This window comes from Penicillium antarcticum (assembly GCF_028974205.1).
Source record: "Penicillium antarcticum strain IBT 31339 chromosome Unknown utg000006l_segment0_segment0, whole genome shotgun sequence".
In the NCBI taxonomy this organism is placed as follows: domain Eukaryota; kingdom Fungi; phylum Ascomycota; class Eurotiomycetes; order Eurotiales; family Aspergillaceae; genus Penicillium; species Penicillium antarcticum.
Window position 1 is genome coordinate 3,047,532 of NW_026695304.1, and position 17,512 is coordinate 3,065,043.

Here is a 17,512-nt window from a genome sequence, read left to right on the forward strand (position 1 = left end):
TAATGGTCGATCATGTATAGATAGTAGAAAACGTATACAACGAAAACAATGTATCCCAGATAAATATTTCTGCAACGATAAAAAATATTTACGTTACTTTTCTGGCTTTGATCGAGGTATATGTTGCCACCTACTATGGAAATTTACCCTTGAACCATTCAGACTTACTCTCAAGGCCCAGGAAGCCTTGGTGAAGTCACACCTATTTCATGCGCGAGAGACCTTGCGCAATTCGCCCTCACAATAGTAAAAACTCAACTTGCTTTGGGAACATCCATTCGTTAAACAAAGGTCTATAATGCTATGAGTTACTTGCCACAAGGCGAAGGGAGCAAGATTTAGACCCATCAACAAGCTGGGCATTTATACCGGCTGACTGAATTATGCCATCAGTGGCGATTATCAAAAGTTCTAGATCGCTTGTGGTCCGTCGCACTAACCCAGTTGCTGTGGTATGGCAATTGTCCGATGATCTCCAGGAGTTGGACTCGGTTGGAAGACTGTTGAGCTAGTGACTCTGGTCAGATAGGGATAATGGGATTAAAACTTGGAATGACCAGTCTCATGCTTCGTTCACGGTGCATAACGACTTCATCTTACAATCCTGCATCGGGCGACAATGCATACATATATCATGTACAACAACGTGTATAGACAAGAAAGAATATTCTCGAGCGCATTGGATATCTCAAAGCAACTAAATACAAAGCTAAGGCAAAGCCCGGTCCTATGACTCGAGCATAGCGCATGGATATCAAAATATAAAGCCAGCCAGACCAGTGTACAGAGACAACAAGGACATCAGGATGGTGGTCTTGATCCGCATGCCTCCTCCTCGGGCGAATACGAAGCTTGGCAGATCGGGCACTTATACCGACGATATTCAAACCAAGACTTTAGACAAGCCAGGTGGAAGGCGTGTTTGCATCGATTCAAGACAATGGTCTCGTGGCTAGGGTCCCGCGCCGCGTGTGCATGGGGATTTTCTGTCCGAATTGGGGATTGAGTGCGTTGACTCCGGGCTAGAATAGCTGCATGTGGATAGGTCGGGTAGATCGGCGACGACAGTGCGCAGAGGCAGATGGAGCTGTGGGGTTGTTAGCCATGTTTCTAGAAGGTTCAGGCGATTGGTGTGTGTTGATCCTGTTTGGCCAAGAGGTGATATCATCCAGGAACATGGAACAGGACAAGGCATGGCATAGGTATAGCGTCGACATGGATTGGCCTGGATTGCCATGATTAGAGGGCAGCAAGGCCAGGGTCTTGCCCAGACTTTAATATTGCCGACGAGACACCGATGCGCCCAATAAGGCGGATTCAGCCTTGTGCCCAGCCCTAATGTCCCCGCACTAACATCATCGAGGCCAAAGAGTGCGATGCGAGAGAAAGATAACAACTTACCAAGTGTCTTGGCCATATTGCTGGGAATTTGTGGGCACATTTTGTTCTTCCAGCCATCGGTCCACCGAGACTGGATGCCCCAGGACATCCTGCAGGGGTAATTGCTGGGTCTGTTGATTCCCGAGCCTCCACTCGTCGCGATTCAATGAAGTCTCGTGATTGACTCGTCGGCGGCACCAGATGATAGTTCTACAAGTCATCAGCAGGGAAACACTTCGAGAGTGTTCGCATGCATGAGGGGCGTAGCCAAGACCTATGCGGGGACACACTCACAACGGAATCATGCTGATCAGGGCAAATATCACAACACCCCCAATCACAACCCCGATGATCTCCCCGCGGGGCATTGATTCCTCCATGTGGGATCATGCGAGTGAGGCAGGAATACGACAATTGAACAAAATTCAAGTATCGCCCAATAGACCCAAGAGGCCCAATGGGAATGCTTTGGAGAATGTGGGACAAGGGACACGGTGTGACATCCGGATCACTCGGGTGTATTATGCATAGGCACCGCAGTGCACTTAGAAATCACCGAGTTCCCATACTCTCTCGACACGCGTCTGACCAGAATGCAAACGGCAGACCGGGGCGGATTTGAAGGAGGCACTCTCGGACCTCACCTGCCAAGACTCTAACCCCAAGAAACCAAGATTAGCCAAGACATTTCCAGCCAAGAGAAGTCGTGTTGCCCCGACGGGAATAGATTGAATCTGAGCCCAGTCGCCGCCCGCCAAGTCTCCGCCCAGACTCTCCGGAATGTTCTTGGCACTCCGCAGCCAATCAGCATCCACCATTCCTCGCGTGGCCGGCCGCCGAGCCAATGCCGAGAGTCATGTCGTCATCGCCGCCCAGAAACCCAAGACGAATCGAAGGCGCCAAAAGTCCGCTCGATACCGAGACTTGGTTGTGGGGGGGTGATTGGTTGAGATATCGGAGAATGGTCCCCAGACTTGCGACCACTTCGACTTCCGGAGGAGATACCCGGTTGCAGGCGTAATTCGCCATCGGGTCCGACTGGACTTTATTTATACCCCGGAACGCCCCAGCAACCAAGAAAGCATTGAAATCAAGCAATTACTCTATACTCGCGTAAAAGAAGTAACTCTGCTCTGTGTATGGACTCTCATTCTCTTGCGGATACCTTCTACATGACGCCTCCTTAAGAGACTTATAGAAGTACACTACATCACTGCATCCACAGTTAGACCCCTCCCCTCTCTGCGATGTCTCAGGATAGAGCTGAGAAAGGCCAGGGTGACCAGACCCAACAACCTCTTTCCCAGCCTGCCCACTCTCTCACCTACACAGATGTCATCAGCGAATTGGGTACAGACTCCGATGATGGATTGACTTCAGGAGAAGTCAAGCTTCGGTTGGAGAAATATGGCGAGAACATGCTGGAAGGAGACGAAGGCGTCTCCCTCGCCAAGATTGTCATTCGACAGATTGCCAATGCCATGATGCTGGTGAGTGATCAGCGGAACTATCGGAGACTCTCGACTAACAATATGTAGGTCCTTATTATTGCCATGGCCGTCAGTTTCGGTATTCAGTCCTGGATTGAAGGTGGTTTCATTGCTGCCGTCATTGCCCTCAACATTGTGGTCGGCGTTTACCAGGACTACGCAGCAGAGAAGACCATGGACTCACTGCGATCCCTTAGTTCACCAACTGGTGTTGTATCTCGCGATGGAAAGACATCTACCGTGCCAGCCAACGAGATTGTTCCTGGTGATATGGTTGAATTGAAAGTGGGAGACACAGTTCCCGCTGATGTCAGGTATGAACCCCAGCCATTCCCGCTCCATGGGCGAAGTTAACCAGTTTCAGATTGGTAGAAGCATTCAACTTCGAAACCGACGAAGCCCTCCTTACTGGCGAATCTCTCCCAGTCCAAAAAGAAGCCGACGCCACATTTGACGCAGAAACTGGTCCAGGTGACAGACTTAACATCGCCTACAGCTCATCAACTGTGACTCGCGGTCGTGCCCGTGGTGTGGTCGTTGGAACCGGTATGAGAACCGAAATCGGAGCTATTGCCATGGCCCTGCGTGGGACAGACTCAAAGCGCCGCCCTGTTAAGCGTGGCCCGGAAGGAGAAACTAAGAAGAGATGGTATATCCAGGCTTGGACTTTGACTACTACCGATGCCATTGGCCGGTTCTTGGGTACCAATGTTGGTACGCCGTTGCAAAGGAAATTGTCTAAGCTTGCTCTGTTGCTATTTGCCATTGCCGTAATCTTTGCCATTGTTGTCGCTGGTTCTAACGATTGGCGTGGAGATAGCGAGGTTATCATTTACGCCGTCGCTACTGGTCTAGCTATGATTCCGGCTTGCTTGGTTGTTGTGTTGACAATCACTATGGCGGTCGGAACGAAGCAAATGGTGAAACGACACGTCATTGTTCGGAAATTGGACTCTCTGGAAGCACTCGGTGCTGTCACTAATATCTGCTCGGACAAGACTGGTACTCTCACACAAGGCCGCATGGTGGCCAAGAGGGCTTGGATTCCCTCTGTGGGAACATACTCAGTCGGCGCCTCAAATGACCCTCTCAACCCCAAAGAGGGTGACCTGAGCCTGGTACCTGAGCAGCCCATTCACCTTGACAATCAGTCACCCGGTCAGCCTTCAAGCCCAGACGACCTTCTAAAGGACAACGATGCCCTCAAGGAATATCTGGATGTGGCTTCTATGGCTAACCTGGCCCATATTCACGAAACCGCCAACGACGGATGGCAAGCTCGTGGTGAGCCTACAGATATCGCCATTCAGGTCTTTGCCTCTCGATTCGACTGGGGTCTGGACCGCTGGACCAAGGGCGAGAAGCCCGTCTGGCAGCAGCAGGCTGAGTATCCATTCGATTCGAGCGTGAAGAAAATGTCCGTCATCTTCTCCAAGCGCGATGAAAGCTCCGAGAAGACCCGCGAGATGATCTTCACCAAGGGTGCCGTTGAGCGAGTTCTCGAGGCATGCACCACGATCAAGTGGAAGGCTGGTGCCGATCCCGTCCCCATTGACAACGAGATCAAGGATGAGATTCTGGAGAACATGGAGGCCCTGGCTAAAGAGGGTCTTCGGGTTCTCGCCATGGCTGGCCGGGAGCACACCGGTACAAAGGAAGGTGGTGAGCCTCTTCCCAGAGAGGAGATTGAGAAGGACCTGTCATTCTACGGTCTCATCGGTCTCTACGATCCCCCTCGCCCCGAGACAGCCGGTGCTATCAGCCAATGTTACAAGGCTGGAATCTCTGTCCACATGGTCACTGGTGACCACCCCGGAACTGCCCGTGCTATTGCAGCACAGGTTGGAATCATCCCTGCGAACATGGATACGATCGCCAAGGACGTCGCCGACGCGATGGTGATGACTGCTTCCGAATTCGACAAGTTGACCGAAGATGAGATTGACAAGTTGCCTACTCTTCCATTGGTCATTGCTCGCTGCGCCCCTAACACCAAGGTTCGCATGATTGACGCTTTGCACCGCCGTGGCAAGTATGTCGCTATGACTGGCGATGGAGTCAACGACTCTCCATCCCTCAAACGAGCTGATGTCGGCATTGCAATGGGCCAGAACGGTTCCGATGTTGCTAAGGATGCATCCGAACTGGTGCTGTCCGATGACAACTTTGCCTCGATTATCAACGGTATTGAAGAAGGACGTCGCATTTTCGACAACATCCAGAAGTTCGTGTTGCATCTTCTTGCCGAGAACGTGGCCTTGGCTCTCACCTTGCTTATCGGACTGGCCTTCAAGGATGAAAGCAACCAGTCTGTCTTCCCTATTGCCCCTGTCGAGATCATTTGGATCATCATGATTACCTCCGGTCTTCCCGATATGGGTCTGGGAATGGAAATCGCCGCCCCAGAGGTTATGGACCGACCCCCACAAAGCGTATGTTCTACTAATCCCCTACTATCAGAATTGAACTAACAGCATTGCAGAAACAAGGAATCTTCACTTGGGAAATTATCATCGACACCTTGGTCTACGGAGTTTGGATGGCCGCTCTTTGTCTCTCAGCGTTCGCCCTGGTCATGTTCCGCTGGGGCGATGGAAACCTCGCCATGGGTTGCAACACCCAATACAACGACCCGAGCAAGCCCTACAACTGTGATACAGTCTTCCGCGCCCGCGCCACGACCTTCACCTGCATGACCTGGTTCGCGCTCTTCCTTGCCTGGGAGATGATGAACCTCCGCCGCAGCTTCTTCCAGATGCAGCCCGACTCCAAGCGTCGCTTCACCCAGTGGATGCACGACATCTGGCGCAACAAGGTTCTTTTCTTCGGTATCATGACTGGATTCGTTCTTGCGTTCCCGATTCTTTATATCCCTGTTATCAACCACAAGGTCTTTAAGCATAGCAGTATCTCCTGGGAATGGGGTATTGTCTTTGTTGAGACTATTCTTTTCTTCCTTGGTATTGAGAGTTGGAAGTGGTGCAAGCGGGTTTACTTCCGTCGTCAGGCTCGCAAGGTTGAGGCCGCCGGTGAGCAGCCTGGTGGTGAGCGGAGGGGTCTGAGAGATTTCAGCCGATACACCACCATGGATCGCTCGGATACCCAGGCTAGTGAGATGAAGGTCGAGCATTCCATGGTTTAGATTGTGCCAGAGATTTATTTTATTTTTCTGGATAGATAACAGATACGTTGCATTCGGAGATCCTTGATCTTCGCTATCATGAACATTTAGAGAGATACCAAGAGTTTTGATTTTAATGCATGAATTTCATTATAATTCTTCGATCTAGTATTGAGAAGTGATGCTGATTGCCCAATAGGTGACCCTCTCAGGTAACCAGTAGACAAACGCACGTTAGACGTAATCAGGGAGATGAACATCTTATTTGATCATGTTCTTGATCCAATCCTTAGCAGACTGATCATTGAGGTTGGATCCGACGTTCGGGCGAGGAGAGGCAGAGCAATCTTTCGCGAAATAGCTAACCATGCCAAACACAGTTTGACCAGTCTCGTCCACAATCGGACCCCCCTCGTCACTATTGCAGACAGAGGTTCCAGGCGCCAGAGGCACATCCGGCTGGAAACACATCATGTTCTTGGTGATGGGATTGTCATCCGCCCATAAATCGTTGCACTTGCTTTGTTCGACGCTCACCATGTTGACGTGGTGCAGCGACGTCGGAAGAGTTTTGGAAGAAGAAGCCTCCATGCCCCAGCCAGCGATTCGGAGTGGGTAATCATCGCCGGTGGCATCGTCCGTCGACGGCAGCAGCGCGGCGGCAACACCGCTGACTTCAAGGGCGCTTTGGGCCATATGTAGAACGGCATAGTCATAGTCCATGGTGCTGGAGCTGTAGAATGGATGGCTAGTGACTTTGGAGATTGGAATGAGAGCGCCTCCGGTGGTTCGATCGGCAGTGCCAACGCGGACCTTCAGGTTGGAAGCACTTGAGCCGTCGACACAGTGTGCAGTTGTGAGGACTGTGTATTCGCCAACGACAACACCTGAGCAAATCAAACTGTCTCCGAACCAGCTGCTGGAGTAGAGGCCAGCGATAGAGGGGTAATCGAGGGCGGTGGCTTCAGTGCCGTTGACGATGGCATTGACCGAGGTGGAAAGAGCGAGCCCAGTCAGGGCGAATGCATTGGTGATGCGCATGTTTAGAGTGAAGCTAGAAGGGGTCTGCCGGAAGGAAAAAGCGAAAGAGAAGCGGAAAACCTGTTAATAAAGGAGTCATTCTCAATCAAACTCTGAATAAATGGGTCGTGGCCCGATCGAGTGGACTATTGACAGATCTGCAGCAATTACGACATCCCTGGGAAGATCGTCGATCGGCATTGTGGCTCAATTGACGGAGATATTGTCCGTATCCAGGTCGAGTTCTTCAGAAGCCCCACCATTGTCTCAGCATCGACGATATACGGATAATTGTAAATAGCAAAGAGATCATATAGATGATATGACTGTTTGCCGACGTAGAAATAACCTGTTCGACTACTCACGATATACTTGACGAGCGTTGCGCCTGAGATATCTTCTGCGAAAGGACCGGCAAGGTTAGACAAGATCGGGACATAGAGCAGATCGAGGAATAACCCGATTCGTCCGGCTTGTCGCTCCTCATCTTGAAGCTTCATGAGCTTCCCGCCCTCAAACCATTGCAATGCGCGTGGTTGGCGAAATCGGGATCGAGGATTGGAATTGAGCTCCTAGACCTCTATTCCCGATATGCCTGGCATGTTCAAGCGCGATAATTAGGAGTTATATACGAAGGTAAGATGCAAGACGCGCGCCAGGGATACGAAATTTGAAAGCCGCCGATCGCCCCACGGTTCGCTTTAAGCCTAAATGTGCCTCGATTGCGGCACGGATCTATAAGATCTTGGCGATGTCTCGCGCCGGAAAATTATTGCCTATACAGCAATATGAATTGTTCACTTTCATATTCAAAATCATGCCTTACTGCACATATCATCAATTGTCAACTTGTCGTGTGTCGTTACGACTTTGCGAAGCTTCGAGGTTCGCCCGAAGAGCTTCGGCCGGCCGCAGATAAAGGATTCATCCGTGAAACATATGGACCGTTGGTCTAAAGCAAAGCCGACCGGAGCAACTTCTCCATCTCTTGCAATGACTCGGATTTGGATGTCACACTGGACATGAGATACAGGACATTACCCAGGACACGCGAGTGAACATTGAATTTATCACCGCCGATAGAGAGTTTTGTTTGCAGGCCCTTGGCAGCGTTGGAAGTGTAGCCTGGAGAAATGTTAACGGAAATATGATGTTATGATTGTTCGGGTTCTTACCTCCACCCTCAGCGTCACGCAGGGAAATACTAAGCACAGTACCAATAGCAAAGACGCTTTCTACTGATTCTGCACATGACAGATCCTGGAGTAGACCCTGTGACCAGACACTCCATACGTCAGGAGTGGAGGCCTCAGAAGGAACCACGGAGCTGCCGCGCCAGTCATCGCGGAATCCATCCCAGGATCCGTCCGACTCGAGTTGTGCCATGGTCTTCAGTGAGTCGACGGCAACGGTGCAACCAACAGCATGGGCAGTATAGCTGTGACCGTGGAGTAGAGCATCGCTCTTTTCCGGGCTGGAGAAGGCGTTGAAGATCTCCTCGCTAGCCACAGTCGTGCAAAGCGGAATCAATCCACCGGTAAGAAGCTTGGCGTTGACGGCAACATCAGGGGAGACACCCAGGAATGAAGCTGATGTGGAGCGACCCAGACGGTATAAGCCGGTGAACACCTCGTCAAAGATAATTGGTAAACCCGACCAGGACGGTGACTCCTTAGGGGCAGTTGCATTACCAGAGAATAGCTCGGGGTGCTCGCGGACCACGTCAGCCAGGCATCTCTGAAAGAGCGGGTCACAGAAGAGCATTCCACCAGCACCGAGGATGACGGGTTCCATAATCAGAGCACCAAACTTCATACCCTGGCGCTGGACCAAGTCCTCAATGGTTCGGTGGATATAATCCTTGTAGCGCTGAGCCGAGGTAGATTCAATACGCTGTTCGAGATCAAAGACTGAGCCCAATGAAGCAAAGTCAACATCCTCACCCAAATCAGCTTGGAGCTCACGGGGGATCTCGACTTTCCATGACCCGCCAACCATCTTAACTAGCGGGAAGTCAAACCAGTGACCACGGCCACGGTACCACTCAACCTTTTGGTTGTAAGTGGATGGCTCTGAGCAGTCCATCACTCCGATAGTGTCACCGTGGTAGCTGCCCTTGAGTCCCAGAATGCCAATTTGCTCCTGGCTTGCATCCCAACCGTAGCGGTCGCAAGAGGCGCGGAGACCCATCTTCACGGCAACTTCCATTCCTGTGCTTCCGTTGTCGGTGTAGAAGACCTTGGTGAACCGTGGGTTTCCAATGGTCTCCAACAAGCGACTTGCGAGGGAGAGCGCTGGCTCATGGACGGCGCCTGCGAACATCACGTGCCCGTAGCGGCCAGCGGCGTAGGCTGCAGAAAGCGAGAGATCGGGGTTACCATGGCCCAAGCCTTGGGTCCACCAGGATGCCGAGCCGTCAAATGTTGGCTGTAATTCGCTTTGGGTATTCTTGGAGGAGTTGGATCCAAAGGTCTGGAAGTAATCGTCGTGGGCTGAGTCGATCACAGTGATGTCCTTGGCTTGCATGCCTTGGTGCTGAGTAAAGGGGTACCAGATGAGATCCCGAGCCCGGTCGCCCATCTCTTCTAGTCGTTCAATGCGCTCAGTATTCTTCACTTTCATCTCCTCTAGGAGTCTGAGGATGTCGGATTCTTGTGCGGACTTTTGGTAATAGGTGAACATGGCCTCCTCGTCCCTCAATTGGGCATCTGCATCTAGCTGAGCTGGGCGGGATGGAGGGGTTGGTAGTGAGACTAGAGGAATGCTCTTGCCATTGAAGTAATCACGGAGATACTCGTGGTTCTGGTAGTAATCGTCTCGGAACAAGAGGACCGACTGCACGTCATAGCCACGAAGTAGCAGCGACTCATAGGCAGAGATGGAAGAAGAGATTCCTCCTAGACGGGAGTCTGCAACCAGCACAATCGGCAGCCGTAGAGGTCGGTACAAGTCTGCCTGCGAGTTGCCATTGGGCCCTGGGGAGTGGACACCCCCGGCAGTCTCGACGAGAGCAAAGTCAATATCCGAGCGGGCCCAGCCGGATAGAGTCTTATGAATTGAGGCGAGGAGATCATCGTCTCGTGGGATCTGTAACAGTTAGCTTTGGATCTGAGGGAAATATATCGGGACTCACCACTTTGTCCTTGGCGGCCAAATGCGGGCTCACCGGGTCATCGAACTGATAGAGACACTTGGTCAATGTTCCGGCACCAAAGCGCTTCAAGTGTCTGCGAATAAATCAGTGATTGAATTAAATACACTGACCTCATTGTCACTTACTGATCATCGGCATCGTCCAACGCTCCTGTTGACACAGGCTTGAGGAATGCGGCTTGTTGTTTCTGTCGGTGAACGGCATTGCACAGCACAGTCGAGACAATTGTCTTCCCCACATCAGTATTGGCGCCGTAGACCTGATGCGCACGTAAATTGCGCCACAGCGCAGCACCGACAGGCATTGTTGAGGTGAAGTTGAAGTTGTAGATCGCGGACGAGTCAAGGTGGATCCCGTGACCTCTCCACTCACCGAGGTTATTCTCGTTGAATCCCAACCGGTTGCTGTTCCCGTCAGTTCTCTTGCGCCAATTGACTCATTCTGTTCGTGTGTTCGGTTTCCCTCGGAACAATAAAAGTGGGCGATCTTCAACCCCGAGATCGGAATCCAGGAACATAAAAACAAACGGTTTTCTGCAATAAGCCCACCACATCACAATGGCTCCAATTCAAGCATCTTCAGCTCCAACACTTGTCGAGTCACTCTCCGCTGCATTGACACTCCGGGAAACCAAGTCTGCCCGCCGGCGGTTAACCGTTTTACCCCGGACAGCCGTGGACTTCTCGTCCAACGACTTTCTGTCATTGTCAACGGCGCCCGCTTACCGGGAAAAGTTCTTGGCGCTTCTGAACAACACGCCTCCGTCATTCCCCTTTGCCAGCGGCGGCTCTCGGCTATTAGACGGGAATTCGGCGTATGCGGAAGAGCTCGAAAACTTTGTCGCGGACTTTCATCAGGCCCCGACGGCGCTTCTGTTCAATTCCGGCTACGACGCCAACGTCGGAGTTCTTTCCAGCATTCCCCAGCCCGGGGATTTCATTCTGTATGATGAGCTTATTCACGCGAGTGCTCATGAGGGAATGCGTCTCTCCCGGGCGGGAGCTCGGAAGATGTTCCCTCACAGTTCGCCGGCGGGTTTGAGAAAAGTGCTCCAGTCCCAGATTGCGGCGGATCCAGCGATTCGGAATGGTAGCCGTAATGTGTTTGTGGTTGTTGAATCGATATACAGCATGGATGGCGATGTGGCTCCCATTAAGGAGTTTATAAAGGTTGTGGATGACCTGCTCCCTGCCGGGAATGGATATTTCTATGTCGACGAGGCACATGCAACTGGTGTATTCGGGCCAAAAGGTGCTGGAGTAGTCCAGGAACTCGGCGTTCAAGACCGCATGTTCATCCGAGTGCACACCTTCGGCAAAGCCCTGGCTAGTCATGGAGGTACGGCCCTTGATGCCTTTGACACGCACCTGAAATCACTGATTGACAATTCTTTAGCAATGGTTCTCTGTGGACCGGAAACAAGAGATTACTTGATCAATTATGCCCGTAGCCTCATCTATACTACCGCGCTAGGATACCCATTCTTGGCGTCGATCCGTGCTGCCTATGAGCTTCTCTCATCTGGCGAAACAATATCAGTAAGCTGGTCTTATCTACTCATATCCATAACCGATTTACTGACCAGCCCTGCAGCTACAAAATCGACTTCAGCAATTGATTCGGCATCTTCGGCAAAGACTTGATGGACTTCACACCCATCCATCTGTCATGTTCGAGGTTGATCATTTCCCCACATCTCCCATCATCTCTCTCCGCACATCACAGCCAAGACAGCTGGCAAGCTCGTGCCAGGAGAAAGGATTTATAGTTCGTGCAATTATGCCGCCAACCATCCCCGACGGAAAGGAACGAGTGCGAGTATGCTTGCATGCCGGCAATACGGAAGCCCAAATTGATGGGTTAGTACAGACTATTCAGTTGTGGCTAGACGAGAGTCGGAAAAAGGCAGCGAAGCTATGAGTCGCCCAAAGGGCGACATAAACAAGTATATCAGAAGCTCACCTAAGAGAAGGAGCTCCAGGCTCTCTACCTCTGAGCTGAATCAATGTAAGAATGATACCCCTTTTACTTGGAGGTGCAAATTACCCAGAATACGCGAATACGTAGGAACGGAAGCCAAGGATAATGTGTACAGTTTTCATGTTTATCTCCGGATCAAGCAAGGGTCTTCTAACAGAGGATCAGGGACCAGACCACCAGAGAGGGTCGTGTCCATCACTGTCTGGTCGAAGATGTACTCTGTTGGTACCCAGAAGTTTCCTATTCGCTAGTGTTTGATCCACCCCTGCGGCCTACGATACGGGAGTCCGACCATTGTAGTCAGGTAGATTGATAGGTTCACAAAAGGTATGAGCAGAGCGAGTGACCAAATCAAGATCACAAAAGGGGTGGCATGCAAGTCGGGTTTCAGATAGTAGTGGTGAACTGAGATCAAGGAGTGAAGATTGAGAGACAAATCATTTATGAAAGTATCCGTAAAAGACAATTTTCCAAGAGAAATCACTCTAAGCGAAGGGAGTGTTGATCCGGAGGTAAAATGATATCTGTCTTGTTCAAACATCACAGCTATTGGTGAAAGGAGATATGGTTAGCTATATACCCTTATAAGCACAAAGTCTTTTTTAGGTGCCTTACAAAAGTGACCAAGATAGTCAAAAAGAGCAAGCACAGCACTGCCTTAATTTCAAGTTTTGTTTGCCTTTATTGGTCGCCTGTCTTTCACTATGGAAGGTTCATCCAACGGAAATCATAGGACTTTTTGCACCCCTTGATGATGTATCTCGATACGCGAACAATTATAGATCACCGCCACGAGTCCGCATGAATAAATTGGCAGGCCTGCTGCGGTGTGCGAACTCCGAATCAACAATGTACTCAATATCAGTGCCCACAGGTTTGAAGCCCATCTGACCATATACATGCCGTCCCATACCAGATGCCTCCGTGATAGCCTCCAGATCTCCACGTCGCTTTGCTTCATCGAGACCCCATTGGACCAGAGCTCGTGCAATTCCCTTTCGTTGATAAGCTGGATCAACGGCGCACATATCCAGCACCATGACTGCTGGCGGTGTTGCAGTGCTCTTTTCTTGGATAATCTCCTTGCGGCGCCGGAAGAAAGAGGTCATCACTTGAGTGAGGTATCGCTGTTCTGATTCATTTCCTGGATAAAGAGATGCAAGCTGGAGGTCTTCGTGTACATTCCTAACTGGCTTATCGCCGTAGCCTTCCACTGCTGAAGCCTGTACCCAAATGGCAAAACCGGCGACCACACGGCAGCCATCCGAGGTGGGCAAGGTGGCTTTGAGGAAAACGGTGTTTGGGTTACCATGCTGGTTTTTGGTGATGGTGTTCCAGCGATTGATCATTGCAACAGCACCACGCGACTTTCCCTCTGGTGTATTCCACTCCGGGTTCATGGACATCCAGACAGCATCTTGTGCCTGATGCCCGAAAGCCTCGCTTGCACAGTGGAAAGCCTGGATCAAATCCTCGGCCTGGCTAACGGGTTCAACACATAATCCGTTATCCATTGTAATCCAAGTGCTTTGAGAAGTGCAATGTGAGAGGAAGGGGTTGTGAAAGAAAGAAGGTACCAAATTCATAGGTTAAACATTTAGTGCCGCCAAGTCCCCCATTACTCATCTCAGGGTCCCCGCGTCGGTTAATCCTCGGAGTGACGTTGAGCCATCCGCATATCTATGCATTCGCTATGGTTTTAGAGGAGGTTAATTAAATTTATTGCGTACTATAAGCAGAATACGGTTTACCAAGGGTACCTGATCGAGGTAAAGAACTACGGGCTCTAGCTTGTTTAGAATGTAGCACAGACATGTAGCTTGATGGTCTACGCGTGGGAAATTGGACTACTTGTAACAGCAAAGTTCCTTTGTTGGTTGATTCATTGGGAAACCCAATTATAAAAGGCATTTGGTTATCAAGGACACATGATCAAGACCATAAACCGGTCATTGATAAGAGAACGAAAATTCTCACCTTCAGGTCACTCCTGATTACTCCATAAAAATACCAAGCCAGGCAGTATCCATGAGCGTGATATGAAAGCGCTCATTATTAGGCCAGTACAGATCCATCAAGAACCGCCTGAACAGAACAAAATTCTGCTCCATATGATAAAGGCCGAAACCTCTTCATCATTGAATCGGAGTCTCCGCCCATGGATATGCCAGCTCGTGAAAGGAGGATCGGCCTGGCGAATAATCATACGTCCAATCGGCGCTGAAGGAATTTCCAAGTTAATACGGGCATTGGCATTTACACGCTGCTGCTCGCTATACACTCGCAGGTCTTCTATAATTAGATCCCACTGTGGTCGCCATTGTTCGAATATCTCCGTCCATTCCTCATCGGTGCCGTTGTCAGCTAGGACTGCGCACATTGACCATACAAAATGGGCGCTACAGAGCCACTCACCGAAATGTCCACTTGTGACGTTCCAATCACGGGAAAATCGGACTAGGTCGAATCGGATTATTGGGGTTTCGTCTGCTCCTAGGCGTGAAGAGTAGAATGGGGGCGCGGGCGACAGATCTCGATACAGAGGCGGGGGAGTTATGTGAGTACTGTTATCGCTGTTGTGACCCGTGTTAATTCCTGGAGGAGTTAGACGCCTGCGATTACCAGATGAGTTGGACATGACTAAATATTAGTTGGACAGATCTTTTTGGGAGTTTCCGGGTTAGTCATAAATTGAGTGCAAAGAGGATTTGGATCAGTCAGTGCTGTGGGATGGTAAATGGTATGAGTGATATTGGAATCTTTCCATTGCGGACTATTGGGAAACTTTATATACTTTCACAACCTCGACAATATTTTTCTCCAGGCCAAAGAGTTCTTTGACCTTTGTCCTCCAGTCGTTCAACAACGGGATTAGAGATAGAATGCCCATTGTACAGATGTCTTTGCTTACAAACATGCTTTTTTAATCGAACCTTGTTCAAAACGAATCTTTGTTCCCTGATATCCGTTCTTCGAGTCTCAAAATAGAATTGAAGATTGGCATCGTGACTATCATTGACAAGGAAGGAGAAAGCCACGGCGAGATTTGATTCGTATTGAGACATATAAAGGATCTGAGTGAAATAAAGAAGAGAGGCTGACAAGACTGATTTGGTCCCTAATACAGTCTTGGTGGTTTACATCTGAGGTAACACGTTCAAACATAGCTCGGTCCATTGAAGCCCAAAACGACTACATGTCTCACAGATTTACGCCTATATTTCTGAAATTAGACCACATATCTCTGAGCACTTCATTGAGTCTTTCGATGGTTCAAGCAACCAAAAAACCATCTGCACTCCACTATCTCCCTTCCCCAACCTCAAACCTCTCAAGCCTAGCGTGAATCAATACATTTTCACCTAAAAGCCAGTAGGCCTAGCACCAGAACTTCCGGAAAAGCCAGGAGGAGCACCTCCAGGTCCACCACCACCAGGGCCCCCCATGCCCGAATCAGGATTCGAAACACCCCCATCTTCAGTGATATAAGCAGCAGGAGTAACATCCCGATCAGCAGTAGGATCAACACCGACAGAAATCCAAGCAAAGATTCCATCTGAGACATCATCTCCTAGATAAACATATTCCATGAATGGGTCAATGGTTTCTGCTTCTTCGGAGAGGATTCCGTCTTCCGCGTTTGTTGTTAGCTGTTGAGTGTTTGCGTTGTAGGGCGCTGTCAATTCCACTGCTGTGATTAGGTCTTGATCGAAGAATGTTTGACCGACGTATGACGAGTGGGTTTTGTAGAGGCCTGTTATTGTACCGTTGGCGAGGACCTGGGTTTCGTTTTTCGGGTGGGTCAGAACTTCTCTTGTTAGTTTGATGTTTAAGTGAAACAATGTGTAGGATAATATGCAGATGGGTAGATGGGTATCATACCGTGAATATGAGGAGTCCGACCAGTATAATGACCAGGGAAGATAGATTCAAAATGAACAACACCATCTTCATCACTAGCCTGAATACCTCGCAGCCAAGTTGTATTGATATTCTCTTCATCAGAAGAGTCTCCGTTTCCACCGGCAACAATGCCAGAATAAACACCCTGGAACGATGATCGTTAATCTTTTCTCTGATCGAAAAGAAAGTCTAGATAGAAGGTAGAGCTTACAGTAGCATTGCAATGCCACAAATCCATGTAGATATCCGGCAGCGGCTCACAAGTATTGGTATTAATCAACTGGATATCCATGAAAAGAGGGACACCATCCTGAGACTCGACGACATCTTTGCGAACGAGTTCACCCGAGACATCTGCATCATATCAGCAAGCTGCCACAGTAGCAATTGAAGAATATTGACTTACAGTAAGGACCCTGAGTAACATCGGGAGCGAGAATACAAGTCCCCCCAGATGCGAACAAAACACTCGGGTCGGTGGAGAGATCGATACCCGTGAGGTTGGAGTGGTGAGAGATATTCAGATCCTCGGCGAGACTGCGGGCTTTGAGATATGATCCAGCTATGAGGATAACACTCAGTCAATGGTAACTATGAGTTAAGTCTTGGGCAAGGACATACCATGGTCAATACCACGACGACGACGCAGATGTTTTACGGCCATCTCGCGACGTGCAACATTCCGTCTCTCATGGCCTCTAGCTTTCAGCCTGGAGGCACACTGAGAAAGGCTTCGTGCGTGTATGGGGGCATTTTGTAGGAATGTAGCTCGTTCGGCAGCTTCAGCTTTGATATCGTGGCCTGGATGGGCGGATACGAGGCCTGTCAGGCTGATTAGGCCGACAGAGATGATGGATGCGAGGTGCACCATTGTTGATGTGCCAAATTGGAAGAAAAAATTCAGATAATTTGACTAGGATGCTGAAGCGCTGTCTGGATAATGGATGTATCATTGCGGATTCATCAGGTCTTTTATATCATTCTTGCGAGTCAATGGCACACGTCCGAAGACGGAGGACATCTCTTTCAAGAATAGCCTCGGTCAGAGCAGTCCCCTATATTGATGAAGCTGACGACGAAGATCAGGGTCCCATGTCCACCTCGACAAATAGAACGCGGCGCATTTCGAAGAATGACGCCGCTGCAGAACTGGCGTCGGAGCTCCACCACGCTTTAATTAAGGCCAAGCAGCCTTGTTCCGAGGTATTTGAAATGATACGGGGGTGGATTGGACTGCAATGGACAAACAAGATGATTTCAGGACGGTCATCCGAGCAAACAGATGCTTGGTCCAGGTCGATCATCCTTCACTAACGCTGGCCAAGAAAAATTGAACGCTTAGTCCCTGGTGAGTCAGCGGAGAAGCAGGGTTCATCGCCGGGACTTGTTGTTATAGAAGAGAATGTTGGACAGTTGGGCTATATGGTGTTGTAATGATCGATATTGGCAGATCTCCCCTGAATT

At 49.9% G+C, this 17,512-nt stretch overlaps 8 protein-coding genes across 8 annotated transcripts; 2 read left to right on the forward strand and 6 right to left on the reverse strand.

The window, feature by feature from the left end:
* Positions 1–801: 801 nt before the first annotated feature.
* Positions 802–1,760, reverse strand: N7508_007236 (RING finger protein; the record flags this gene model as incomplete). Its single annotated transcript, XM_058465300.1, has 3 exons — positions 802–1,087; positions 1,402–1,590; positions 1,675–1,760. 3 exons carry the CDS (start codon positions 1,758–1,760, stop codon positions 802–804), a joined length of 561 nt encoding a protein of 186 aa, XP_058319153.1.
* Positions 1,761–2,609: 849 nt separating this feature from the next.
* N7508_007237 (cation-translocating P-type ATPase) lies at positions 2,610–6,012 on the forward strand (the record flags this gene model as incomplete). The annotated part of the gene is made up of 4 exons (XM_058465301.1): positions 2,610–2,870; positions 2,919–3,184; positions 3,235–5,302; positions 5,353–6,012. Coding segments are annotated over 4 exons (3,255 nt in total), but the record flags the coding sequence as incomplete, so codon positions are not given.
* A 240-nt stretch (positions 6,013–6,252) lies between these two features.
* Positions 6,253–7,032, reverse strand: N7508_007238 (S1 family serine peptidase; the record flags this gene model as incomplete). The annotated part of the gene is made up of 1 exon (XM_058465302.1): positions 6,253–7,032. The coding sequence occupies one exon, from the start codon at positions 7,030–7,032 to the stop codon at positions 6,253–6,255; it is 780 nt and encodes a 259-aa protein (XP_058319155.1).
* Positions 7,033–7,963: 931 nt separating this feature from the next.
* bioDA (adenosylmethionine-8-amino-7-oxononanoate aminotransferase) lies at positions 7,964–10,469 on the reverse strand (the record flags this gene model as incomplete). Its single annotated transcript, XM_058465303.1, has 4 exons — positions 7,964–8,136; positions 8,187–10,098; positions 10,145–10,238; positions 10,291–10,469. The coding sequence occupies 4 exons, from the start codon at positions 10,467–10,469 to the stop codon at positions 7,964–7,966; spliced, it is 2,358 nt and encodes a 785-aa protein (XP_058319156.1).
* A 253-nt stretch (positions 10,470–10,722) lies between these two features.
* On the forward strand, positions 10,723–12,085 carry N7508_007240 (aminotransferase class I/II-fold pyridoxal phosphate-dependent enzyme; the record flags this gene model as incomplete). The annotated part of the gene is made up of 3 exons (XM_058465304.1): positions 10,723–11,503; positions 11,561–11,703; positions 11,759–12,085. 3 exons carry the CDS (start codon positions 10,723–10,725, stop codon positions 12,083–12,085), a joined length of 1,251 nt encoding a protein of 416 aa, XP_058319157.1.
* Positions 12,086–12,921: 836 nt separating this feature from the next.
* Positions 12,922–13,659, reverse strand: N7508_007241 (GNAT family N-acetyltransferase; the record flags this gene model as incomplete). The annotated part of the gene is made up of 1 exon (XM_058465305.1): positions 12,922–13,659. The coding sequence occupies one exon, from the start codon at positions 13,657–13,659 to the stop codon at positions 12,922–12,924; it is 738 nt and encodes a 245-aa protein (XP_058319158.1).
* A 560-nt stretch (positions 13,660–14,219) lies between these two features.
* Positions 14,220–14,783, reverse strand: N7508_007242 (uncharacterized protein; the record flags this gene model as incomplete). Its single annotated transcript, XM_058465306.1, has 2 exons — positions 14,220–14,515; positions 14,561–14,783. 2 exons carry the CDS (start codon positions 14,781–14,783, stop codon positions 14,220–14,222), a joined length of 519 nt encoding a protein of 172 aa, XP_058319159.1.
* A 724-nt stretch (positions 14,784–15,507) lies between these two features.
* N7508_007243 (intradiol ring-cleavage dioxygenase) lies at positions 15,508–16,919 on the reverse strand (the record flags this gene model as incomplete). Its single annotated transcript, XM_058465307.1, has 5 exons — positions 15,508–15,953; positions 16,028–16,193; positions 16,260–16,402; positions 16,455–16,610; positions 16,670–16,919. The coding sequence occupies 5 exons, from the start codon at positions 16,917–16,919 to the stop codon at positions 15,508–15,510; spliced, it is 1,161 nt and encodes a 386-aa protein (XP_058319160.1).
* Between the last annotated feature and the right edge of the window lie 593 nt (positions 16,920–17,512).